Here is a 27802-nt window from a genome sequence, read left to right on the forward strand (position 1 = left end):
CCTTCAGCTTTCTGTCACTTTCTCCGTAGCTTTCTCCAACCCCAGCTTCTCCCCTTTGGTGCATTGTTGTAACAGAGAAGGTCCTTAATTGTCTTAGAAATAAAATAGAAAATTAAGAGCTGTGTTAGGAAAGAAGAGGGCTAGGATGGAATAAGACAAACTAGTTAGTGGAATCAACACTACTTATGGCATGATAGAAAAAAATGGTAGTGAAAAAAAATCCCCACATAATTGTTTATGTAGCATTATAATTTTAAGATATTTTAAATATACCTGGAATAAAATATGGGGTTTTTTAGTCAATCATACCCAATATCTGTCTTGATCTAATCAGGATGCTCATTGTCTTATGCAGTGATCTGTGACAGATGTGATGAGGTTTGGAGAATCATAGATTTAAAAGAACCTTTTAGATAATTAAAGCCAACTCCCAGTTATTTCAAGAACTCATATTAAAGCAAGCCTCGTATTTCTATGATTCTGCCTCTAACTCAGCCAGGATCTCATCACCAATCTCAGAAATTGTCAGTTATCATATTTCCCACCCACTACCCTCATTTTCAAGGCTGAACATATCCAGTTCCTGCAATCTCTTCTTTTAGGGCATAGATTCCAGGACAGAAACTTTGAAAATGTTTTGAAAGAAATGTGCTATGAATCTTGCACTTCACTTCTCTACTGTTTGGTAAAGCTTCCTGCTATTTTTTGAGTGTGTATCTGAGGGGGGGAAAGGTTCAGCTGTATTAAAAGTCACAGCTACAATTAAAACAGGCATATCTTTTTTCAGGGTAGCATGGAAGCCTAAAAAAGACAGATAATTCCAAACCATTTTTGAAGTGTGCAAAGTTTACTTTCCAAGCTAATGATCCTTCCTCTTCCCGAATTTGCTTTGCTTCTATCATAATATCAGACAAGGAGAGCAAACAGTGGCCAATCAGCAGCAAGCAGTGGTAGCACCCTAGGTGGGAATATGCACATTTTGGTCAATGCAAAACAAACCATTCAATTTATTGTAGGGAATTGCAGTAGCATCCATCGGCTACTTTACCTCAGTCTTTGTGCTGCTTATTTCTATACTAAGTGTAATTCAGGGTCAAAATGATTTTGAAGGCCAGTTGTCCAGCAGTGTTTTGGCAGAGGGCTGTCTAAATGGATTTTATTTCTTTCAACACGTCTTCCAGCTCTGAGCGAATGCATGGGCTGCTTTGACTCCAGAAAGTCTTTTCCTCTGTGGTATCCAAAAACTATAGACCCAGAAACTAGCAGCGACTCACTCTTCCTCAGAGATGTTAATGTTTGATCCTGAAATTAGCTTCAACTGTTAAAAAGAAAGAAAAGAATATATATATATATATATATATATATATATATATATATATATATATATATATATATATATATATATATATATATATATATATATATATATATATATATATATATATATATATATATATATAATGATATTATAAATCTACTATGGCAAACATGAATAGATCTAGGCAAAAGGGGGGGATAATTCTGCAATTCTATATTTACACTTATTTTATTGCTGAGCATATTTTCTTTTAAAATTACTGTTCTAGTCCTGTTCATTGGAGAGACAAGCCAGAAGGGTTGTGGGCAGTCCCTGGTGGCAGCAAGAGATAACAGCTGCATTTTATTACCCAACAACCTTCCATGCACCTTGGCATACAGTCATGCTGGTCACATGACCAGAGAACCTTCTTAAGACAATGCTTCCTCCCTTGGCTAAGAAATGAAGATGAACACTACCCCGTAAAGTTGGACAAAACTGGACAAGGGAAACCTTTACCCTTACCTTAGAGATCCTCTTGCCTCTTTACTAGTGAAAGCATAATCATTTAAGCCAGGAGTGTCAAACTTGATTTCATTAAGGGCCACATCAGGGTTGTGCTTTGACCTCGGGGGGCTGAGTATGGCCAACTTGATGTCATTTGTGTTGGGGGGTGCCTGTGGTGGCCCGAGCACTCTGGCGGCAAAAACAGGCTCCCAAGCTCCGTTTGTGGCTCCTCCAGCCCTCTGCCAGTGAAAACGGAGCTTTGGGGGGGTGGGGGGGCGCACATTCCCCTCCCAAGCTCTGTTTTCACTTTTAGAGGCACCGTGGCCCAGTCCTTTGCTGTTTCCAGGATGGCCCCGTGGGCCAGATCTAATCACCCCGTGGGCCGGATCCAGCCTGTGGCCCTTGACTTTGTCACCCACAATTTAAGCAATATAAGTCGTGTGACATGCATGTGTTATATGGTGGGGAAAATCCTGGCTATGGATCAGAACATCTCTTGTTCAACTCTCATATCTGCCCAATCTAGTCACCTAGATGACCTTCCTGTTCTTACGGGTCAGGGCAGAGTTTGTCAACCTCAGCAACTATTTAAGATGCATGAACCCACAACATTCTGCAAACAACACACCGGCTAGGAAATTCTGGGAACTGAAGTCCATATATCTTAAAGTTGCTGAGGTTGAGAAACACTGGGCGGGTAGGTATATTTGAAGTGTTCAGAACACAAGGACAATCTTGCAATATTAAAATAGCTTCCATAAGGGACAGAACCAGTTACAAAACATTAGTTTAACAAAATGCTACCTGCTTCTCCCTACTGCCATTGCTTACCTTGGTTCTTTTTCTGGGTACATTGACATACTCACAAATAACCCACTGAGCTGTAGTCTCCCATTAAGCTTACAGATCCATTTGAGCCCTAAAATATTATTAGAGGTTGCCATTTTACATAGAGCCAGTTTGGTGTATTAGATAGGGCATGAGGCTAAAAACCGGGAGATTGTGAGTTCTAATTTAATTTTAATTTAATTTAATTTAATAATTTTATTTGATTAGCCGCAACCCTCTCCTGAAGGACTCGGGGCGGCGTACAATCAAAACAGATAAAATACAAATAAAGACAAACATACATACATAAAAACAAAGACATATACATGTGCATGGAAGGAGGTAGACTCATAAGTGAAAGACAATTAAAAAACACAATTTAAAATCCCATTAAATAAAATTACTGAATTAAAAAACCCATCAGGAGCGTTATGAAGTTATGGTTGAGCCAAGCCAGCTAAACCATAGTTCCCTCTTAAGCAAAAAGCTCCCTGGGTGACCTTGGGCCAGACTCTCTTAGTCCTAGGAAGAAGGCAATGGAAAAACCACTTCCAAAATCTTGCCAAGAAAACTGCATAGATTTGCCAAGGCATGTCACTGCGTTTATTTTGGTTTGCCAGTTGTACTTGCATTCTGACTTATACGATAGACTGAACTGTTTCTTAGCTGTGCTGAGAGTTCTTATCTGCAATGTTTTATTGTGCAGGTCACACCTTCTTTCTTAACTTTCACTTCTGTTCTTTTGTTCACCTGCCAAGGGAGGTAGGCACATAACTCTGCCAAGATGTAATTAATTCAGTTAGCAAGTTTGTATTTTTACTTTCTTTTATATTAAAATGTTTTTATTAGATCATGCTTCGGGTTTATTTTTGCTTATTCAAGAAGTATACTTCGAGGAGAAGCCACGATCCATCATCATTAATTACAAAGAGTTTAAATTATATTCCTTGACAAGGTAGTCAACAGAAATCAACCTTAACTAAAAGGCATGTGGAGACACACCTGGACAAAGATACACAGTTTTCAATCTAACTTAACTAAATTGTACAGGGAACTTCTACTACCTCCTCCAGTCCTATGTTTAATTTATTTATTGTATACTTATAACATGTATATTTACTGTTTAACTATTTTAATATGACTGTACACCGCCCCGAGTCTCTTTCGAGAGAGGGGCGGTCTAGAAATCCAATAAAGTTAAAGTTAAAGTTAGCTTGCCACTCCTTCCTTCTTAATTCATTTTCCTAAATTTACCAAGTCAGGAGGGGAGGAACGGCAAGAAAAAAATCAGCAACCATCTTAGGGGGACCCCTGTCTTCAATCTCCCATGGCTGAATAGAATGAAAATATCCTCTTGGAACTTACTTGCATACTCCTGGGGCGTCATGGGCTGCTCCATCACATGGCTGAAGACAGCTTTCCATTCCTCCTGCTCTTTCTCCGTCTCACAGGTGAAGATGTACTTGCGGTCAGGAGTTACAATAATGATGCCATGTTTCCAGGTGAACCTACCCTGCATGGCATGTGGCAATCCTTTTATGACATTATATCCTTGTTCCCCATTGCCCAGGAAAACCTCACCTTTAGCAAAAGCATCCTGCATGGGATAAGGAAAAAAAATGCATCTGTCTTCAAGTCATTTTGGGATTCTAGACTATAGTTATAACTTATAACAGAATACTGTCAATTCAATTCAATCCTTTGTTGTCAGAGTACAACATGTGTACAATGAGATTGGCTGAGCCTCCCTTTGTGCATCCCCCCACCCAAACCCAATATAATTCATTTGTTGTTAGTTGCAAAGTCGTGTCCGATTCATTGCAACCCCATGGACGACGTTCCTCCAGGCCTTCCTGTCCTCTACCATCCTCTGGAATCCATTTAAGCTCACGCCTACTGCTTCAGTGACTCCATCTAGCCACTTCATTCTTTGTCGTCCCCTTCTTCTTTTGCCCTCAATCTTTCCCAGGATTAGGCTCTTCTCCAGTGAGCCCTTCCTTCTTATTAGGTGGCCAAAGTCTTTGAGTTTCCTGTTCAGAATCTGGCCTTCTAAAGAGCAGTCAGGGTTGATCTCCTCCGGGACTGCCCGGTTGGATCACCTTGCAGTCCAAGGGACTCGCAAGAATCTTCTCCAGCACCATTTCCTTTGCAATGTTTTTTAGCACAACCAAACAAAACAGAACGGTGGCTGGAATCAGGTATGACTAGTCTAATGAAAAGAAGGACTGGAGTTACAATTCTCCAGCACCAGAGTTCAAAGGCCTCAATTCTTTGGCGCTCAGCTTTTCTTATGGCCAACTTTCACAGCCATACATTGCAACTGGAAAAACTATAGCCTTGACTATATGCACTTTTGTTGACAGGGTGATCTCTCTGCTTTTTAGTATGCTGTCTAGATTTGCCATACATAGTGAAAGACAAAAAATCCCTAGCCCAGTGAATCCTACAAGTACTCTGGTTGTTCTCCTGGAACACCACTGAGAAGGGAGAAATGTGCCAATACTTTAGCTACAACACTCTAACCTCAGGAAGAGAAGCAGCAGCTGGAAGAACTGAAGCAATAGTAGAACCATTTCTTCATACATTTTTGTAATTAAAATGACTCACAGCCCTTCTTAAGCATTCCTGGAGAGGTCAATTAAACACAAACAAGAAACTTTTGATGAATTACTTCCATGTTAAAGCCATTATATTATTGTTAATATATTAATGTAAAGCTAAACTATACACCCAAAAAATAGATTATTGATTTTTTAAACAATTTTGAATTCTCAAACTTGGGGTGTAGCTAGGCCATAATATAGCATTTTAGCAGTGAACAGTTATAATTTTATATAAAGCTATTTAATGCAATCATTCAAGTATATATGTTTCTAATACGTTGATAGAACTATCATCTTTTTTCAAACCTACTTTATTTTAAAATGTGTTCTTTTTTCTTTGACATGTATTTTTATTTTTATTTTTTGTTTTCCTTCATTACTTTAAAGGCAATAAAATCATGCATTTAAAAAAAAAAGCTTTGGATGTATCTGAAAAGAAATTATCACTCTGGATCTAAAATCCTGGACTGAAGAATTTTTTTCATTTTTAGTCTTTGAAATGGCTGTTTGGTGAGCTAATGAAAAGATTGACCAATATGATTCCTTTGGCGCGAAGTTTAAATTGTTATTTAAAAACAGTGTCACTTTTGCATCTCACTGTAACAGTAATACTGTTGGGTTTTTAAAAATTTTTTGTTCTTTGGTGCCCAAAATGAAGCAAACAAAATGTTAAAAAGTTATGATAACTACGTAGTTATTTACCAAGCACATCTAAATTATATTAAAGTAACCAAAATACCTTTACAATCCCCAAGGTATGTCACAAATTTTGAGCACCCTTAATGTTTGGAAATTGAAAGTTGAAAAATTTGACATGGCCTATTTTTTGTTTTAAGTATACATGTATATTGTTTACAAGGGGATGCGGTGGCTCAGTGGCTAAGACACTGAACTTGTCGATTAGAAAGGTCAGCAGTTCAGCGGTTCGAATCCCTAGCACCGGATATCGGAGTGAACTCCTGTTACTTGTCCCAGCTTCTGCCAACCTAGCAGTTTGAAAACATGTAAAAATGCAAGTAGAAAAATAGGAACCACCTGTTGTGTCTGTCCACCAGCAGGTGGCGCTGTCCCGGTCTTCCCTGATTGGCCCTTTCGTTCGGCGGGAGAATTCTGGTTACCCCATTGGTTCCCCCGACTGACAGCTATCAGTATAAATAGCTGTCAGCCGGGGTTTTTGTTGCTCTGTTCTGTAAGTTACTGTTACGAATAAAAGGGTTAAACGTTCAGCAGCCTCCTCGTACTTCATTACCTCAGAACATAAAACCACCTTTGTTGGGAAGGTTACAGCGTTCCATGCACCTTCGGTGTTTAGTCAGAGACATGCAATTCAAACACATTTTGAAGGCACTGAAGTGGGAAAGGCTTCTCTCTTGATATAGAGTACACAAACCAATAAAAGGAGAAACAGTCTGGTCTGCTTTCAATAGTGGTTTGATATGCAAAAAAAAATAAGTGGAAAAATATGAAATTTAACATAGGTGCTTTTGGATAGCAACAGGATTGAGTTCAAAAAGTAATAAATGTAATTTTATTTCAAGCAACAATTCTTTCCTGCTGGACTAATATATATTTAAATATCTGAGTAAATCAGGAAGATGAAAGGCAAAATCAATAATTTGCTTACCAAGGGATCTTTGAAGTACATCAGCCTTCGGTGATCTAGACTGAACCAGCGTTTCTTGAAACATTCCTTCCGCTGTGAAAACCAAGCACAGACATTTATAAGAGGAGAGAGCCCTCACCTGGCCATTCTTTGGAAACAGCATTAGAAACAACTTCAATTCCTAACCTGTGCTAGTGTCAATTTCTAGAGTGGATATCTTGGGTTTGCTTGTTACCTTTGTTGCTGGCTTTTTTTTTTTTTTTTTTTTACATTTGCCAGTCAATCTTTCCAAGGACATTACAATAAAGGTTTCACATATAATACTAAATCAGAATGGACTTTGTGACTTAAAATAACCATGGCATATGGCTTAAGTGTGTATTATGGAAGTTGAATTTAATCAATAAACTGAATTCATTTTCAGTCCTGGCGCAGCCATTTTTGGAGCTGATTTATTGAACAAAGCAACTCAAGAGTTCTCGTGGAAGAAAAGGTGAGGCTCAAATTATCCTACTTTGGACACCTATACAAAGATGTCATGCCCTGCAGAAGGCTCAAATGCTGAGAAAAGTGGAATGAAAAAGAAGAGGATGACCAGCAGCAAAAGGGATAGACTGAGTTACAGTAGCAATAAATGCACCATTGGAAGAGCTGGAGGTCCAGGGTGGGGTCAGACCATAATGGAAAAAAATCTACTTATATAGTTATTGAGAGTTGACAACAACTTGATGGCATGGAATCATCATCCTGCTCAAAGATAATGTGTGGCTTTTCATTTCAAAAACATTGCACTTTCTTGAGTGAAAAAAAATAGTCAATTTTATAAAAATCTGGAATTGCACATCACTGAGCACTCTTGTCTTTCATGCTCCCTTTCTTTTCATATATCAATAGACTTTCAGCCAGTAATAGGCACAGAGAAATAAGCCACATTTACATGCCATTCAAACAATAAAAAGAAAAGAAGGAAACAACAAAACCACATCCTCTTCAGCAGCCAATACTCAGATAAGCAGGGATTAACAATATACTAATCAAGGAACTACCAAGGGAAAACTATACCCACCCCAACATTGGTAGGACAAGCTACTGTAAATAAGCAGGGAGCAAATATCATACTCACTAAGACTGATGATGTTATCTAGTTGAGTGTCTGCAAGCAAATAACCAAGATCACTTCACATTTTAATCCTGAGCTACAGATATTCTCTTCTATTGGAGCTTCTTTTGGGTAAATAGTAACAAAAAAACAACAAAGTAATAAAATAGCAATAAGTAGTTGTACCTTGGGTCCAGTTTTTTCCATATAACCTTCTCTTAGGAAATTCCTTGTTAATCGGGTTTTCAGCTGCAGCAAAAATAAAATAAAAAAATGAGGATTATCTGTGAAAATGCCTTAGCTACTTCAAACAATTAAAGATTTGCATGAATTGTTATTTTACCCAGCTATTCATGCTGGACAGAGAAGAAAACATGCATGAGTCCAGAGACATATGATTATCCCATTTCATGGAAAATAATTAGATTGCTTATGTCATAAGGAAATCATGTCATCTGTAATATAATTTAGTTAATACGCTATCCAGTTTTGCAAGATTCTAACCTCCTGATCACTAGCTCCAGGAAAGGCAACTTTAAGGTGGTGGAATTTTACAGCACGGATTGTATTGAACCAGTCCACAATTTCCTAGGAAGAGAAAAAGCACAATAAATAATAAAATATGACTGACAACTTGATCTTAAGGTGATCTACTCAGAAACAATTCTCAGTTTACTTCTATGGAATTTATTTGATTGGTATAAAGAACTTCCAGAGGGTCCCAAAGGTGCTTTTTGTCAAGAGGCAACTGGACTTTCTTGTTTTTCTTTGAAGACGTTTTGCTTCTCATCCAAGAAGCTTCTTCAACTCCGACTGGATACTCCCACCATCCAGTCAGAGCTAAAGAAGCTTCTTGGATGAGAAGCAAAACGTCTTCAAAGAAAAACAAGAAAGTCCAGTTGCCTCTTGGAAAAAAAAACACTTTGGGGGAACCAGGGCCTGGATGATTGAGAATCTCCATAGACACTTACAGAGGGAATGCATAGAATATACTAGAATACAGATTTGTTGCAATACGCATGTGCCAAACTGCACTTCCTTTTTCTTAAATTAATTATGGCCACAAAGAAAAGGCTTTGAAAGAAGAATTAAAAGAGGAAAAAAAACCACTCTTTAGATATGTTAGGTATAGAACTCTGCCAAAATTTTAACCGTGCTCTGGAGAAGCTTGGGGAAGATTCATTTAAAGGGAATTTATTTATTAGGCGTCCAACTATGCATATATTTACTGGCAATAAAAAAGGTCATGACGAATGGAGAGTTCTTGCATTGCAAGTAGGTCTTTTCTAGGGAAGAGTTGAAGGCAGGAAAAAAAAACAAGAAGCAGGAATGATCTGGCCTTGCTCTAGTGAGGGTTTTAAATGTACCGTTTTAAGATGGCAGTAACATTTCAGACTGTTTCCATAATTTCCTATAGCTGTACGGCAGGGGTGTCCAAACTTGGGAACTTTAAGACTTGTGGACTTCAACTCCCAGAATTCCCCAGCCAGCATGGCTGGCTGGGGAATTCTGGGAGTTGAAGTCCACAAGTCTTAAAGTTCCCAAGTTTGGACACCCCTGCTGTACGGTAAACATATACACCAGATCCTCATACCTTCCCATCTTCGTGATAAACAAAGATGTTGCGAGTCTTGTTATCCTTAAGATAAGTGATCTGCAAGCCATTGGAATGCCTCATCTTTTCTGTCTGGAACATGGCATTGACAGTGTCGATTTTAACTTCTACTTTGGGTTCTTTTGCCTGAGAAGAAAGTGGCTTTGCTATCATTTGTACACTATTAATGGGTAGACATAGGGCGTTACAAATTTCCCCCTCTGCCCTTACCCATTTTTTTTTTAAAAAGGAAAGATCCTTTTGTCCCCAGTGAATTTCAACAAAAATCTAGTTCTTGCAGGAAGATGAGTTGATAGTAAGGAAGAAAAAGAACCAGGAGTGGAATTCATCCGGTTGGGACAGGTTCGGGCGAACTGGATGCTAATTTTAATCTGTTTCGCCGAACCTGTAGTTACAAGGACGGGCTGATCCCGCCCAGCCCTCCCCGAAGTCTCCAAGCGGCCTGTTCATCATGCCAAGTAAGTGCAGAGTCCGCGCGGAGGCTCTGGGAGGGTGAGAAATAGGCAGACCAGAAGTACTGGAGGTCTGGAAATGGGCTCATTTCCGGTCTCAGGGGTGCTTCCGTAGACCAGGGAGCCCGTTTTCCCCCTCCCAGAGGCTCAAGAAAAGCCTTCAGAGCCTGGGGAGGGCAAAAATGCCCCCCCCCACCATAGTGACTAGGCCACGCCCCCATGGCCACGTCTGCCCAGCAACTAGGCAGAGAACCGGTTGCTAATTTTTTTCAATCCCACCCCTGAAAGGAACTGTAGAGTTATCCAGAGACTCAAATGATTTTCTGACCCTAAATAAGGCTCTACTCTGCGTACAAGAATCACTTAAAAGCTGGTTGTTACGCACATCCTGTTTGACGAAATATTTCAGGCATCTCTCTTTCTCAGACAGAAGAAATCTGCGTGGCTGATATAGCTCATGATCTCGGCCTCGTTTCCACAGGATCCCTTCCTTCAGGCCTAGGAGACAAAATGCAAGCTGAGGTGTTGTCTGTGCTAGATCTGTTTAATTCTGATATACTAAGTCACAATGGCTGGGTCAAACAAGTAGCCCTTGACTTATGGGTACAATTAAGCTCGGAATTGCACTCCTAAATTCCCCCCATCATTAAGCGAGCCTTCACATGACCAATCCAATTTTACAACTTCTTTTTTGACTACTTGTTAAGTAAAACAGCTTTTGTGAAGCAAGGCCATTATACTCAATGGATGCTTTTTGCCAGGAACCAGCATAAAAAAACTGGTTTTCAGCAAAAAAAAAAAAAAAAAAAAGGTATATTGCAGTCATGTGACTGCAGGGCCCTGCAAACAGCCATAAACGCAGGCTAGTTGCTAAGTGCCCAAAATGTGATCACATGACCAAGGAACAAACTTTTGAAGTTCCAAACATTGGAACTTCAAATCCAGGTCGTAAATTACCTTTTCTGGGGTCCATTGGAATGCCAAACAGCTGCTAAACAACTGGTCATTAAGTGCAAACTACCTGTATATGAAATTATCAATATCAGATTAGATCCTAAAGCCTAGGTTATAAACTACAACTGGCTTCTGACAATATGCTTAACCACATTCAAAGGAACCCATTAAGACTAAATTTGTTACTGCAAATGTTATTGTCTGTATATACCAGCAATGGCGAATCTTTTTGGGCTCACGTGCCATAAGTGGGGGGAGCACGGGGGGTGTGTGTGCAGGCGTGGCACACCCATAATGCAATACGCAACCCCTCCAGTGCGCATCTGCTCACTACAGGCATGACCCCCCATTTTTGCATGCTTTTTTCGCCCGTCCCAGGCTCCAGAGGCTTTATAAGAGCATGGGGAGGGCAAAAACAGCCTCCCCCGCCCCCCCCCCCCCCCGGAAGCCCTCCAGAGGCATAAGGGACCTTCAGGAGGCTTCTCTGAAGCCTCCGGAGCAGTCAAAACAACCCTCCGAGCAAACAGGAAGTCTGTTCCTGTAATTCTGGTTTGCCCGTAGGGCTGGTTTTTTGTGCTCCGGAGTCTTCAGGGAAGCTCATGAAGTCTCCGGAGGGCCTCCGGGGGGGCGGGGGAGGCTCTTTTCGCCCTCCCCAGGCTACTATAAAGCCTCTGGAGCCTGGGGAGGGAGAAAAATGGCTTTAAAAAAGGGTGAACTCAGCTGGCCAGCGCACGCATGCGCGCTGGCCAGCTAACAGGTCAGCGCCTCGCGTGCCCTGACAAATGGCTCCGCATGCCACCTGTGGCACGCGTGCCATAGGTTCGCCATCACTGGTATATACATTGGCAGAAGGGTGATATTAAGTCAGAATCACCCAACTGGCCTAAACTTTCCCCTGCTTGGTACTTCCATTTTGAAGTTCCATAAGTGTTATTGCTATTGCTATTGCTATTGCTATTCCATAATAGCAATAGCAATAACACTTAGATTTATATACCGCTTCACAGTGCTTTACAGCCCTCTCTAAGTAGTTTACAGAGTCAGCATATTGACCTCAACAATCTGGGCCCTCATTTTATCAACCTTGGAAGGATGGAAGGCTGAGTCAACCTGGTGAGATTCGATGTGCCAAACTGCTGGCAGCCAGTGATCAGCAGAAGTAGCCTGCAGTACTGCATTCTAACCACTGTGCCACCGCAGCTCTATATATTCCTATAACTTCTTACAGTCCTAGAACTTCAAATTACAGGCCATGTTGCCCAGGCTCATAGGAGCTATAACTAGGCCTAACATATTTCAGCTACAAAAATTCAAGCGACCAGTATCTCATTCTGCCCATTTAATTTTTGGTAGTCCAGATACGGTCATTCTAAATTGTTATGTACCTACAACTCTTTCTCATCATGCTACTTCATCTTTTGAATCAGGAACGAAACCGATTCAACTTCAACAAGGCCAAATCCTCTATCTCTCCACTCTAAACTTTATTCTATTTTGGAAGAGGTCCTGTTTCCTTCCTATTCCTTAGTTGTAGTTATTTAGGAGCCTGTACAAGTGGTAATTCTTGAGATGGAGCATCCCTTTGTTCAAAAGGAGATACATATCTTTTTTTGCTTCTTTGAAGTCAGAAGAGAAACCCAAGATGTCCTCAAGCTAAATGATTGGCAGAAGCTACCCTAGGGTAGCTTCTGATGAAGGGTTTTTCCACCCCGTTTTGTGAAAGCACAGGGTTCCTGCTGCAGAAATATCTCCAGATGTCCTTCTTTCCCATACCTTTTTGTTGGATAGCTGCCCCTTGATCTTCCCTTGGAAAGGGAGAATGGAGATGAAGAGGAACCTATAAGCCATTTGTCCAGATGGCCATTTAACTCTGGCAGTGCCATTGGCTTATATTTTTCATCAGGCAGGACTTTTATTATCTTATTCAGCACTAGCAATTCAACTGGGGACATTTCACAGTAAAGAATGTGGGAAATCTCTTTATTTTTTTTAATTTCTAAATTTGTTCTGCCTGTCTCCCCATGAGAAAGTCTTCAAATCCTTTGATGTATAATTTCACATCTTCTAACATGCACAGATCACAACTACTGAGCTAGAATTTTTTCTGTTACATTTTTGCAGGCTGTCACACTATGACACTTCCTATGTTGGATAACAGTGAAGTGTTTATTACTGGTAGCACTGATGATACCATTTTATGAACAATTGATGGGCCTATTAAAAGGAAGGGGTTTATGAAGAGTGAACTGTATGCCTGATCGTATTCTTTGGTTAAGCATCAGGAATATAAGCAGCTGTCTTCTGCCATGGAAGGTGACTTGGCCTTCTGGGACATTTTGGTTAAACGAGAAACTTAATGACATTCTGTAATTGTGGTGCTTGTTGTGGATATGGTTTCATGCGTCATTCAAACCCAGACCCAAACCCCGATTAACTGATGGCTGAGCTGATATTAATTCCTCCGGAAAGCAATGTGGGATGTGTGAACAGCTTCAACCACACCTGTACCACCATCTCTGGGACTCTGCCAGTCTTCTCCCTTCTGCAGTTGTGTGAAACTCTTTTTCTGAAAACAAAGGAGCATTAAACCAAACTGGCTACTAGGTGCTTTCTGTGAACCATCTGGTCTAGTATTTTAGACATAGATGGGCAGCCTTTTCCAAAGTTTCAATTTCATCAGGCTACAAGAAGATGCCAGGAACGGAAACTGGCAACTCCTCAAACCATATATTTTGCCACCAAACTCTAATCTTTCTCTTGAATTTACAATCTCTCATCCTGCCGATACTTGCTACCCAGGGTATATTGTAAGCTCACATAACAGCATCCTGTCTTCTCCGACAGCTCCTACAGTCAGTTTTGAGAGTTAGTCCTAATGGTGCATTTCACACATGAATTGAAGTCGTAATTTATTTGCTTGCTTTGGGCATAGCACTGTATGTGAACCTGACAGCATCCATTATCTCGTCTTGATTGTGATCCAGAGCAGTATGGCTTGTCCAGCAAACCAATGTAAAAAAAAATCGTACTTTAGCATTATATATGAACAACACTAATATATTTCAGGAGTCTGTATAAAAGCAAAATCAACAACTCAGGCTTATTTTCCATTTGGGCAGAGGTACGATATATATTCAAATTTCTATCAGTATGAAATTAAAATATCTGGGTCCAATTATTTTTAAGCAGCTCTCACTGGGCTTTGCCTCAGGGCTTCCAACATGCTGTTGGAAAGATTATTTCCCAGGTTTTAATTTGCCTAAGACAAAAGGCATATACATTTGCATAAATAAAAGATAAATGAAGCTAGAAAATCCACCCTAGAATTGTTACCATTGGAATAAAGAACTTCTTTCTTTGGCTCCAGGAATTCCTTCCGTTCATACTTGGCTCGTATCCACTGCTCTCTCAGGACTCTGTGAGACATCACCGTAAGTGATAAAGTAGGTAAGAGAAGTCACGAATGCCTACCACCCAATCTACTATGCTTTCTCTAGTCAAGAGTTATAGCACTTACTGACAGTCGCTGTAAGATGGGCGATAATAATAAGCAGGTACATGAGCCTCATACATTGCTTTGGCTAGTGCATTCCCACGCTGGGCCAGAAACTGTAAAGCAAGGAAAGGCAATTGCTCTCAATCATCTCCCTTTGCACAGAAATGATCTTCATTAGTAGCACTTCTACCTCACAGTTACCAAAGCTCCAAAAATCCTCAATCTTCATATTCTGTAGAAAACTTTCTCCCTGCCAATTAGCGCCTGTAAAGGAATGCAGAGCTGACCTTCTGGAAGGAAGAAGCAAGCCAGTAAAGAGGCGGCTTGCAGAAATAATTACACAGTCTTGAAAAAGAACTGTTTAGCCTAGTGGTTAAGGCATCAGGCTAGAGACCACGGTTCTGCGAATTCTAATCCTGCCTTGGTGACCTTGGGGCAGTCACTCTGTCTCAGCTCTAGGAAGGAGGCAATGGCAAAACACTTGCCAAGAAAATTGCAGGGACACTTCCAAGCTGTTGCCAGGAATCAATAAGGCACACACACACACCCAAAAAAAGGAAAGGAAAAAAACACCCTCAAAGTAATTGTGCCTTAATTTTGTTTAGGAAAAGGTGGGACAGAGAGAAACCTGAACAGGCTTTCAAGATACTGTTATTCTACCTTATTACAATAAAATAGACTCCTAAAATCTTTGCTGCGCCTGCTTTTTGACCTTTCCTATATCAAAGGCCTAACAGCATCTGAGATTCAGAGGGGTTTTTCTTGAACCCTTTTCTGAGTTCTTATACCACTTCTACACCCTTTTGCTTAGTATGGTGCTCAAAGACATGAGCAGTCTGCAGCAGTAGGATTACATGTGGCCCTCAATAGTCTTTCAAGTCAGTAAGTTAAGTTTCTGAAAACAGCCCTAAATTGTCAGTCTGTCCAGATTACTGACTATCTCTTTCCATGAACTATAGGCAACTAAAATCAGCCAGCAAAGCAATATCCCTGATCTTGTAAGGAATAGTATTCTTCTAGCATACAGCCACATCTGAGAAGTATCTGACTTTGTGGATAAAAGGACTTCAGCTGCTGCAGTTAAAGCTGAACTGGGGATTTGTTCTTTGTCTAAAATCAGGGTATAAGTTGCTGCTGCAACTTATGAAATAATTTAATTTTCCCTCTCTTGCCATCTGCTTCTTTCAATGCACCTGAGAGAAAAGCCGGTTACATGACCAAAACAAATAGCAGGCCAAGAAACTTCTCAGGATAATACTCACCTGTATCTGGCTTTCCTCCCAGCAACTCTTCTTTATTGATTTAACTTCACTTATGTTAGGGATCTTGCAGTGTATTTCTGAGCACTCACAACAGATGAAAGTACCCAAAGTACAGGAGACCCAGCAAGGATCTGAACAGAATCAAACAATATCAGTGGCTTTGGACTGACTGTTGTGACGTTCAGCCCAATAAATTGCAGGGAGACTAAGTTCCTTAAGGTCCAAATACCCATCAGTTAATTATCACTGCTGTTTGTTGTCCATATGTCACTGGGACTTGCAACACCGTTCTTCAACCTAATGTCTCAACAGTTATTTATCAGTCCAGAACTGACATGGATCCTCCTTGGGGCCTTTTTCGGAGTCCTGCTTGGAGGTGTATAGACCACACAATACTGTGATGTCATAAAAGGAGTAGGGCAGAATTTTTTTAACTCCTTTTCTGTTCTATTTTGGGGTAGTTTTAAGGGTGAGATTGTGCCATCCAAAATAAAAATATAAATCCTCTACACCATTCCCTCCGCCCCCCCCTTAGGAGGCGAGCCTCTGCAAATATTTTTAATATAAATCAGAATCCCAGATCAACCTCTTAGCATTTTGCAGGATCTCCCATAAGGGCCTGGCAAAAATATGGTGATATCAGAGAACTGGGAAAGGCTTTAGCTCCATGTCAAAGGCATGATGGGTTACATTTCTGTCCTTTCTGATCTAGATTACCCAAGCTGTAAACAATGCAAATAGGATTTAAAAAGTGGTGCACTGCTGTTTCTGTTTATACCGTCAAAAAATACCTTATACAAAAGATTTTATTACATAATATCCCATTGTTTTATTATGTGCACCTCTCAGTGGCCGGCATCCGTTCCAGGTCAAAGGTCCACCCAGCCCTGCAGCCCAAGTGGTTTGTTAAACCTGAAATGTACATGCCATCTGCAGGATGTAGCCCCCAACAAATCAATGCTTAAGGTTTTTTTTAATTACATCAATTTCCTGTATTTGGGGGGGGGGGGAGGTTTTTCCAGTAAACCAATCTTTTTCTCCAATACCTCAAAAAACTGGATACCTTCACATATTTGTCTCTACCTGGATGGTAGTCCTTCTCTTAAATAAAAGTCCAGTGAGTTCATGCTTTCCTGGTCCTTCCATAATTCTCCATACAGTAGTGCTACAATTCTTCGTTTCTATCTTCCAAGGAATTCACTCTTATTCTTTGGTGGTGGAAGCAATCTTTCTTCCTACCTACTCCCAGATGTTGAACTTCAAATCCCACCACCCATCAGAAGCATGGCCAATCATGACGGCCATGTTCAGCAACATCGGGATTGCCATAGATTCTTATCACCGAATGGAAAGTCACAGAAACAGCAGCAAGCACATTGCAGTGTTAGATGGCTATTGCAGTCTGCAGAGTTATAGAATCCTTAGTAGAACAAAATATTTAACATACAATATATAGCATACACAGTATTCCATGATATATTTAAGAAATTGTATAATATTAACTATCTCTTCCTTGCCCTAAATGCCAGGTATAATTCCGCCATCTGAATTTCTTCTAAGTTACTGCAATTGCTGTTTTCAAGAGCTATCTTTGCTAGTTATTCATTTCTCCTACTACCACCATTTTCCCCTTTATTTACCCGGCTGCCCGCAATCTCCACACATGGCATTTTCTTTCCTCTTCCAAACTTCCTGGAGGAGGTTTTTATTCCTCTCATCTTCTGCAGCCATTTTTCTCAGTCGCTTTTTAACTCTCTGGGCAACTCAGAGAGAGCAACTCAATTGCTTTTTCCCCTCTCCTCCAAATGTATAGGAGACTGGACTTATGTAGAGGTAGGTTTTCTTTTCTTTTCTTTTTTTGCAAGGGAAGAGTGCCAGGAAAACAACAGTCAGTGTCCCTGCACAGCAAAACGTGAAGGATAGACTGATTTTGTAATCCAAAGCAAGTTCAGGCTGAAGGGTGTTAGGTAGGCTCAAGTGACAGGCAAGTGCTGTAGTTCAGGAGACCAACCCCTGTGGGTGTAAACCTAAGGGGAAGTACAGCTATTAACCACAGAACCGGATTTTCCATCTCAGAGGGGGCTAAAGGACAAGCTCATAAGTTTAAGCACTTTGCAAACTGCTCTGTGATTAACAATACTGTGTGTAACTTCCCCACCCGTTTGATAAGTTCAAAGTATTTATAATCAGTCACCTATTGGCATGAACCGTATTTGGAGATTTTTTAAAAAAATTAGAGGTTGGATTTAGCTGGAAACAAATTGTGGTTCAGAAGGTAAATCTGACTATCCATTACATCCCAAGGTTGTACAATGCAATGATCAATAGCGTCTGGCAGATTAATTTAGAGAAGGATCCTTTTTATAGATTTATCTATTCATTTAATTGTATTATAATTCTGATGGACTCTGGGCAATGTACAAATCAAGACAGAATTTATGAAAACAGATACATAAAACCATAGTTTGGACTAAAATGATTTCAAAGGGATACAAATAATTAAAAAACAACCACCTTAGCCCCCCTCCCCCCAAGCAATACTACATTAAACTCAGGCCTGAGATCAAAATCAGGTTTTCAAGGTTTTATTGAATTCTTCAGAGAGGGGCCCATCTTTACCTTTGCGAGGAAGCTATTCTAGAGTGTATGGATTGTGACAGAGGAGGCATGCTTTCTCAGTCCCACAGGATGACAATCTTTAACAAAGGCTACTGCAACACACCCAGTCTGTCAGAAGAAACCAGGTTGGCGGAAACAATTGGAGAGAAGTGATCCAGATCTCCAGGCTTCTGTGTATTCTATACAGGGCTTTATAGGTAATAACCAGAACACTGAATTGTATTTAGAACCAATGCAGCTTGCAAAGGAGAGGTGATACATAGGATGCCAACAGGAACAATTGCTGCTGACTCTGTAAACTGCTTAAAGTCTAAGCATTATTGCTAGATCCCAATCTACCTGCTGCCTTCGCCCAGGGAGCCTGTTTACTGCTTATTTGTGCAGTCACTCTGTTATTCTTTTCTGTCAGAAAAGTACAAGATCAGTATTGCGGCTTGTACCGGTGAGTGAACTTTAGAGAGCAGTTTCACACGCAAATACTGAAGAAGATATAACGTAAAAGATGCAGGAAACCATTTAAAAGTGCAAGCTACCCATATGTTCCACAGAAACTGAAACTTAAAACTTCAGATGACAGAGACTGAGATACAGATGGCACACACACACACACAATCCTAACCCAATTTGCTCCATCATGGTTTATTAAAAGAAACGGAAGCTCACGTTTAAACCATAGGTTGCAAACCACACCGGGCTCATACAAAACTAGACCACAATCACAGTATGACTTAGCGTATATTTGAAGCTACCCATGCCAACACAGCCTTCCCTATCCATATGGTCATATTGCTCATTTTTTGCCTAACTAGAAGCATGCTGAAGAATTGGAGAAACAGACTTGTCTCCGGGAGACAGCCGCATTTAGGTTCCTGGCCCCCCAAATATTTCGATTGTGGATACTGCAGGGCAGTCTCAAAAGTTGTATAACGATTGCTTTTAAAAAAAGAGCTTGGTAATATATATATATAACAAGTCTTTAAAAAATGATTGATTGAAGTGAGAGCAGAGGCGGAGCTTCTTGCAAAGACTCACGGAGGAGGCGACGGCGGGACGGAAGAGGCGGTGCGCTGGTTTGTTCTTCTGCCGGCGGAGTCGGAAGAAGTCATCGCCGGCATGGGCCGCAAAAAGAGGAATGGGACTGCGATGCTCCGGAAAGTCGTCTCTTTCGATGAGAAGAGTCGGCGGTGAGTGCGGGAGAGGAGGAAGGAGCAGGGCGAATAGGCCTACCGCTGCCTAGGCTTTGGCTGGGCGATGTGCACTGCAGATCCCTCCCGCGGAAGCCCCCTGCATGGAAAGGGGATTTACCGAGGGGCTCTTTGCATAGCGAGAGAAGAGTTAACGCTGAGCAGAATGCTTGCTCCCAAGATTCAGGCACGTGTTGTTTTAGGTTTAGTATAATGTTTTTCAAACTTGGTCACTTTAAGATGAGTGGACTTCAACTCCCAGAATTCCCACCCAGTGGCCAAGTGTGAAAAACGCTGCTTTACCTTAGTCGATTTTAGTATACACGTGCAAACAGCATGTGTACATTCACAGGTAGTTCTCGACTTACGATCACAATTGAGCCCAACATTTCTGTTGTTAAGAGAGACATTGGTTAAGTGAATTTTGCACCCTTTTTACAACTTCTTGCCACAGTTGTGATGTGAATCACTGCAATTGATAAGTTGGTAACACGGTTGTTAAATGACTCAGTCTTCCCCATTGATTTTGCTTGTCAAAAGGTTGCCAAAGGTGATTAGAGGACCTTGGGAAACAGAAATGGACATAAGTATGAACCAGTTGCCAAACATCTGAATTCTAATCACGTGATCATGGGGATGATCATGTGATAAGTATGAAAAGTGGCCAAAAGTCACTTTTTTCAATGCTGTTATAACTTTGAACAGTCACTAAATGTACGGTTGTAACTCGAGGACTACCTGTATTTATAAAAAAGGCAACTTGTTAGAATTTCTGAATTCTGTTCAAAGTAGATTTTCCCCAACTTCCTACATTCCAGACGTTGTGAATTACAGAATCTGTTCAATAGCTGGTTAATGCTGGCTGAGGGTGATGGGAGTCACTCTCCTCTTCATCTGGGAAATATCAACTAAATGAAGGGTGTCATGGTTTAGAAACAATCCACAAAATAGTTAACCAACTCTTCAAAGAGTGAGATCCATTTTTTTTCTCTTGAGGTTGACATTCACAGTTACTTGCTTACTCCCTTGGTCTTTGCCTCCTCATCCGTCTTGCTTAGGGACGTATCTGAGCTATAGATATCCAGATATGCTTTAGATAGTATCTGGGTTAATGTTTTCTCTGTGCTGCCAAGTAGAACATACATGGATTTTTTTTCAGCTTAATAGGCAAATAGAGAAGTGACATGTGGAGCAAGAAAGTCTGCTTGTCGTTCTGTCTCTATCGTGTAGACAAACTAACATAAAATGGCAAGTACTGGGCAACAGTTACATTTCCAAAAAAGCTAGCCCACTTATGGGAACAGAATCACACAATACCTGGACATTCAGAATTATAAAACGTTCTCAGTTAACAACTGCCCAATTTAATGATTGCTTCGTTATATAAGTGCTGAAAAAAGTAGTTTTATTACTGGTCCTCACACAACTGTCCTAGCATCCCACAGTCAAGGGATGACCATTTGTGAACTTTACAGCTGGTTTCAATCAATCAGAATACTGCTGGAATGGAGTTTGGGGGTCTTCTAGTCCAACCCCCTGCTCAAGCAGGAGACCCTATGCCATTTCAGACAAGCGGCTGTCCAAGCTCTTCTTAAAAACCAAACACTTGCTTCCAACAAGCAGAATCAATGGAGAAGCTAGCAGGAAGTCAGTCATATGATGTCATGCTTGGATGATTTACTTTATGCCTGCAGTGGAAGTGACGTAAATCTGGCATAGTCATGTGATAACGGGTAGTCATATCCCTTAGCAAAGGAGTTGCTGGTCCCAATTGCAATTGTTAAGGGCTACCTGCATTACTCCCCGAGAGGCTTAAAAAAATCATAGCTTCCATACTTTATGGTTATCCAATCTGTTCTGCCATTTTTCTTCCTGTACAAATGAATTGGATTCTTAAGGAATGTATTGCAGGAGCCAGTCTAATCTGCATCATGACTACTACATCATGGGATATCTACGTGGGAATGTTTAATATGGGCAAATCGTTTTATGCTTTTGAATGTAGGTAAGCATTTTGTATGTATTTGCCTACTGATCATGCAGGATAAGTTATTTGTAGAATATCGATTCAGAAGGGTAACCCTAACATATTGCTGCCTACTATACTTATTTTTTCCAGGGACTTCTTGACAGGGTTTCATAAACGTAAGGTTGAGAGGAGGAAAGCAGCTTTGGAGGAAATAAAGCGCAAACTGAAGCAGGAAGAAAAGAAGATGAAAGAAGAGGTATGATTTTATGTGAGATCTATCAGGGAAATAGAAGGCGGCAACAACTACAAAAGTAAAGCAGAACTGTTTCCTTCCAAAAATGATTTTTTTTCAAACCTTTTGGATAGCTGCCTTCATTTTTGCCTTTTATTTTTGATACTCCAAAAATGTAAATTACATTTGCTTGCTATTTTAGCAAGCTTGCCCTCACCATTTTGACTCCACTCTAAATAGGTTATACTAGTGTATTACCTAATTAAACTGACCTTACTTTTGATTAAACAACAGAGATATATGTGCTTGGAAATAAAATGGAGTACCTCCAAGTATGGCTCATATTTTGAGGCAAAGAAAAAAGAGAGCTTTGCTTAAGGCACCATGGTTTAAACTGTCTTATTTTAAGGGATAAGATTCCAGATCTCATAGGTTTTGATAGTGTGATATTTTAGAGGAAATTGATTTTGGTAAGTTGATATAGAAATACCACACAGTACCACAATTCTACCAAATACTATACTACCACAGTATATAGTAGGAAGAAATAGTGCATGACTTCTCATTGGCAGAATTTTAACTAGATCTGAAAACTCTTGGAATATTTATTTGTTTGCTTCTCTTGTAGAGACATAAAGAATACATGAAGATGTTGAAGGAGAGAGAAGAAGCCTTGGGTAAGTGTTGTATTTGAAGATGTAAGCTAGCCTGGAATCCCAAAATGTATAAGATGACAACTTAGAGAACAGAAGGCTGATCAATGCAACTTCTCTAAAATAAGGTTAAATGAATATGAAACATGTTTCAAACCATATCTTCATTTGATCTCTGTTAATGAATTAGTTTTTCTAATCTATAATCTTTATCACACTTTTACTAGGTGTTGGTTTTTATATTACTCAGTATGATTATGTTTAGGCCACTGCTGTTAATTACAAACAGTTGGAAGGAAGCAGAGATTCAGTGCTGATTTTTTGTTGCACTACATAAGCTTTCTGTCTTTAGAAGAATGATTACTGTATTGACTTTCTGCTGACCCCAGGACTGAAAAGATGATGTTAATGGATTTATTTATAGATAAGCAATGTGATTAGGAGATGCAGAAATGATTGTAAGTGTGAAGAATCACTAAATTTGTTTAAATTTGCAGTGAAGATTGGAAGGCTTTTTTTAATATTCCTACTTTTCTCTTTTTTCCTTTTTCTTTACATTATTAACTCTTTCTCTTCTTTTTATGTATATTTGTAGTAGATTTTATTGTTATAATAACTTTGTAGAAAGTATATTAAAAAATGAAAGAATATTTTCATGGGTAAATGATGCAAATGAAAAGATAAAGAAGGTTGTCAGGATATGGCTAAAGGCGTGGAGTTCTTTTTTTTTTTTGGGATAGCTTGAAGAAGCTTGCCCATCATTGGCGGAATTGTGTAGTAAATAATGATGATTATGTAGCAACTACAGATAACAAGAGAACCTGCTTCGAGGATTATCATCTCTTAAAATATCCCAATTTAAAGTTTGGAGGTGGAGACATCAATTGTCATTAGACCCACATATATAAAGGAATAATAGAATGTAATGGTAACAGGGCTGAAAGGTCTAAACTTAAAGAATTCCTTCCATAAAGTGTTCATTTAAATTATAACTACTTATTTCATCTTCTCAGAGGAAGCTGATGAGTTGGAACATTTAGTGACATCTCAAACAGAATCAGTGAGCTATGATCATCCAAACCATACGGTCACTGTTACTACCATCAGTGACCTGGATCTTTCTGGTGCTCGTGTGCTGGGGCTAACTGAGGTAATAGATCTGTCTTTTATTCATTTGTTAATTTAACAAAAAAACATATGTAATTTTTATATGGCTTTCCCACTTACAAATGCAACTCTGGCTGGCTAAGTTAAGTGTAAAAGGCAGACAAGTGAACAACAATTATAGGACCACACCATGCAATATAAAATGGTACAAAAACATCTCAACATCCTAAACTTTTTTTTCCAAATGGCTCATCCAACATCTTACTTTGTGTGTGAGTGTGTCAGGTTTTTAAAGTCATACAGAAATCCAGAGCTCTTCAGATCTCGGGACATGCTGTTCCAAAGCGTAGGAATGTGTGCCTCTGTAATTCTTCCTCATACATCCTTTAAGTAGTATTATTTCTTTGAAGGGACTCAAAGCACGCCCTTTCTGTTGGATTTCGTGGAATGGGCAGCTATCCATAATAGCTAGTTTATTAATTAACCCAGCCATGTGCCATAAAGGGCGTTATCAGTGAAATCCAGGATTTTGAATTGCAGTCAGAAATTGATAAGCGAACGCTACTTGCAAAGCAGTGATTATGTTGTAACCATGATCAGGGTACATCTATAAATATCAAAGCTCCTACATTTTGGACCAGTTGTAATTTCTGAATTGCCAATGGCAGAGCCATATACTGTGTACAAGACTAGCCCATTCGGGAGGTCCCATGGGTCCAAGAGAATTCCCAAATTGTGCAGCAATTCTGCCTTGGGAGTGCTATCCCATCCAAAGTGAGGTACGGGGAGGGAGAGTGAACAAGCCCACACCTACTCAGTTTTGTTTGGGTTAAGGTAAAGCTTTTATCTCCCCATCTAAACCCCCAAGGCCGCCAGACACTGAGGATCTGAAGGCATTGTTTAGTCAGTACATGATAGAGATGGAAACCTATGTACCATTAGCATACAGACTAATGATACCCCGTGCCAGTGGATTACCTCACCCAGAGAAATGTTGGGAAATAACTTGATTTTACGTTTCTAGTCCAGACCATCATCAGGAATCAATATTGATTGGAAGGCACAAAAATAAAATATGAAAAAGAGGCTTGGAAGAAGAGCCCAAGACTGGTCAGCATCCCTCAGTGAGGAGTATGGCTCAGTGGGTATTAATCTGTGATCTCCACAGACATTGTTTGACACTTTAATCACTATGCAAGAGTCATGGTAGTGCAGTGGTTAGAATGCAGTATTTCAGGCTAATTCTGCTGACTGCCAGCAATTCTCAAGGTTGACTCATCTTTCCATCCTTCCAAGGTCAGTAAAATGAGGACCCAGATTGTTGGGGCAATATGCTGACTGTGTAAACCGCTTAGAGAGGGCCGTAAAGTACTATGAAGCGGTATATTAAGTCTAAGTGCTATTGCTATACTACACATTTCTCACATACGTATATTTGTGCATCCAAATATGCAAGATCCTAGTACTATGTTTGAATGTGTCTTTTGACCTGTTGTTCCCAAAGTTTATAGAAGGGAATAGCTTTCCCAAATCCAACTAGAAGCCAAATTCTGAACCGTAATTTATGGATTATAGTTCACCACTGTGTTAAATGATTGATGCCAAGTTTTGGCTCTACGCGTTTGGTCTTGGTGCTGATTGCTACTATTCTTTAATCTAAAGTGTTAACATTTAATCTGAAATTTTAATATTTTGCTTAGAAAATCAAATCATGTTTCTAGTTGCATGTCTAGATTTTATTGTGGTGTTCTTTATTAGCTCACATGCCTTCTTTTTAGAATGAAAATATTGACCCGGAAGGAGAAGACACTGTGAATACATCTACATTGCCTAAGAAAGCAAGAGATCCTCTTCTGTCTGAGAGGTATTACAATTGTGTGCCTTACTTTTAATTACCAAACCATTCAGAATGTCCCATGTGTTCTCTGAAGATTTGCTTAGAGCAGGGATGTCCAAAAATGGGAACTTTAAGACTTGTGGACTTCAACTCCCAGAATTCCACAGCCGGCTGGGGAATTCTGGGAGTTAAAGTCCACAAGTCTTAAAGTTCCCAAGTTTGGACACCCCTGGTTTAGAGATTATCCTACCATTGAGCGGAGAGCAAACTCCGTTGAATTTAAAGGGTTTTTGTTCTGAGTAGACACATGGGATGTGCTGTCAAGTTATGTTAGAAAGAAAAAGTAGAGGTAAGTATGAAACGGTCAGGTGGAAGAGGGCATAGAGCAGGGGTGTCCAAACTTGGGAACTTTAAGACTTGTGGACTTCAACTCCCAGAATTCCCCAGCCAGCCATGCTGGCTGGGGAATTCTGGGAGTTGAAATCCACAAGTCTTAAAGTTCCCAAGTTTGGACACCCCTGGCCTAGAGGATTATGTAAAAGTGTTATTAAAGATATTACTAGCTGAGTTAGGAAGAATTGTGACTGAAGAGTCTTCTCACTGCTGGTTCTTTCTTATAGCATACTTTCTTTAGAAAATATACAAATATTCTTATACCTACCCCTTTGTCTATGTAAATATATTTCTCCCACCAGGCAAATGAGTTAGTTTTTTAGTCCTTTTAAATATATTGGGATTTTCTTTTTACAGTTCTTGTTCTCCCTCTAGTTCTAAATTTATTGCTGCAGAGTTTATTTACTCAATATGGATTGATTTGTTATTTCTTAATAGTGCTGCATTTTGTATTGTTTTGTTTAATTTTTATAATCTGCCCAGAGAATTTCAGATGTATCATTTTTTTAAAGCATGTAAAAATAAAATAGAAGAGAAGAGGATTGGCAATTCTATAAATAACAGAACATTCAAGTCAGAATTAGTCCAAGGAGACTATTTTTTTTTCTTATCTGTTTACTGTCTCTCTCTAGAGCTCAGAGTTGTCTTTAAATATTTAAAGATCCTAAAACTGGATGGATGTATATAGCTCTAAGCTGTGTTTATAATCATGATTTCTTGAATAAACCACTATAATGCTGTTGAATAAACCAGTATAATACCCTTGACTAATGAACTTTTCATTTCAGTTCAAAGACACAAGGGATTCGGAAAAAGTTATAACCTATACTTGCGCATATGGCCATCTCCAAGATCATATAATCACAATTCAGGAGCTTGGCAATTGATTCATATTTATGACCAGTTGCATCATCCTGTGGCACATTAATCATGATTTGCAACCTTTTTTGCCAATTTCCAGCAAAAAAACGCCCATTGGGAAAGCTGGATTTGCTTAACAACTGCGGTGATTTTTTTTAACAACTGCTTAAAAATTGTTGTAAAATCAGGTCCAATTTGACTTACGACCTCAACAACTTAACGACAAAAAAATCCAGTTCCAATTGTGGTTGTAAGTCAAGGATTACTGGTGGTTTGAAAACCACAGCAGCTATGTTTACAAGGAACATACTGTAGGTGAGGGTGAATAAACCTGAGAATTAAAAGCTAGCTTTTATTTTTTGAAACAGAGAAACAATCATTACTTTCTTCTCTTATCTACAGAATTTCTTCCCTCACTGCTTCCCTGCATTCCCGTACTCAGAAAAAGAGGAAAAGAAAACAGATCAACCACAAACAAGGGACAAAGAAAGGAGGCCAAAACACAAGAACGGGACGAACGAGCAAGTCCCAGCGCCGGAAAATGACAGGCAGGAGGAGGCATGTCCAAGACTGAATGGCTGACACATGGACTATTCAACTCTACTAATTGGCTTGGCGGAAGATCAGTGTTATGTGAACACAGTCTTCTGCTCAGGATTGCAGAGTAGAGGTGATGCTTGGTGTTCCAGGAGCTAAGAAATGTTGAGCCCATACAAGTTAAGGAAACCTAATCTTGATTTGTGTAGGTCTCCTGCTGGGAAAGATCTCTCTCATTCAACTTCCCCTTATTTGGGTGGACAAAGGCCCTTTTTCCCAGAGAGAGATTAGATCCCTGATTAATATCATGTTTCCCAAGACTGGTGGAGACCACATTTATAATTGCATTCAAATTCTGATCTCCATGCAATAATGTTTCATGTATTGGATTCAGAAAAAGAAACAAGTATAAAAAAGTGACTATGGTCAACCAGATGTTCTCCACTTGTTGGGACAAACACCCAAATATTGTGCAAATATTGTGCAACACTGTCAAGTATCAAGTTGGGTAAGGCTGGCACAGATAATAGCAATATTTTCTTGCACATTTTTTTACTATTATTCATATTAATTTTCATCTCTTGATGAGGAAACATGTTTCTCATAAATCCTTGTGACATATGCCAACGATTACATCACTACTCATAAACAAGTGCTGAAGATAAAAGTAGTTGTCAACTTTTTGAATTGTTTT

The 27802-nt window shown here is 39.7% G+C and overlaps 2 protein-coding genes across 5 annotated transcripts; one reads left to right on the forward strand and one right to left on the reverse strand.

The window, feature by feature from the left end:
- Positions 1-298: 298 nt before the first annotated feature.
- On the reverse strand, positions 299-17489 carry LOC309394869 (arf-GAP with dual PH domain-containing protein 1-like). Of its 4 annotated transcripts, none has more exons than XM_081958527.1 (12): positions 17357-17489; positions 15717-15847; positions 14476-14567; positions 14291-14374; positions 12732-12763; positions 10390-10502; positions 9532-9678; positions 8442-8525; positions 8124-8186; positions 6860-6931; positions 3998-4229; positions 299-1318 (listed from the first exon to the last, which is right to left on the reverse strand). In XM_081958527.1, exons 1-12 carry the CDS (start codon positions 17445-17447, stop codon positions 1290-1292), a joined length of 1170 nt encoding a protein of 389 aa, XP_081814653.1. In that variant the 5' UTR covers positions 17448-17489; the 3' UTR covers positions 299-1289. The 4 variants fall into 4 exon arrangements, with proteins under 4 accessions (XP_081814653.1, XP_081814654.1, XP_081814651.1 ...); XM_081958525.1 differs by lacking the exon at positions 299-1318 and adding an exon at positions 2608-2723; XM_081958528.1 differs by lacking the exon at positions 12732-12763 and having other exon boundaries at positions 307-1318; positions 14292-14374.
- On the forward strand, positions 17445-27778 carry NOL12 (nucleolar protein 12). Its single transcript, XM_081958536.1, has 7 exons — positions 17445-17549; positions 19333-19519; positions 21639-21744; positions 22349-22397; positions 23387-23523; positions 25259-25344; positions 26974-27778. The coding sequence occupies exons 1-7, from the start codon at positions 17522-17524 to the stop codon at positions 27143-27145; spliced, it is 765 nt and encodes a 254-aa protein (XP_081814662.1). The 5' UTR covers positions 17445-17521; the 3' UTR covers positions 27146-27778.
- Positions 27779-27802: the final 24 nt, after the last annotated feature.

Source organism: Natrix helvetica (genome assembly GCF_964273705.1).
Source record: "Natrix helvetica genome assembly, chromosome: 6".
Lineage (NCBI taxonomy): Eukaryota > Metazoa > Chordata > Lepidosauria > Squamata > Natricidae > Natrix > Natrix helvetica.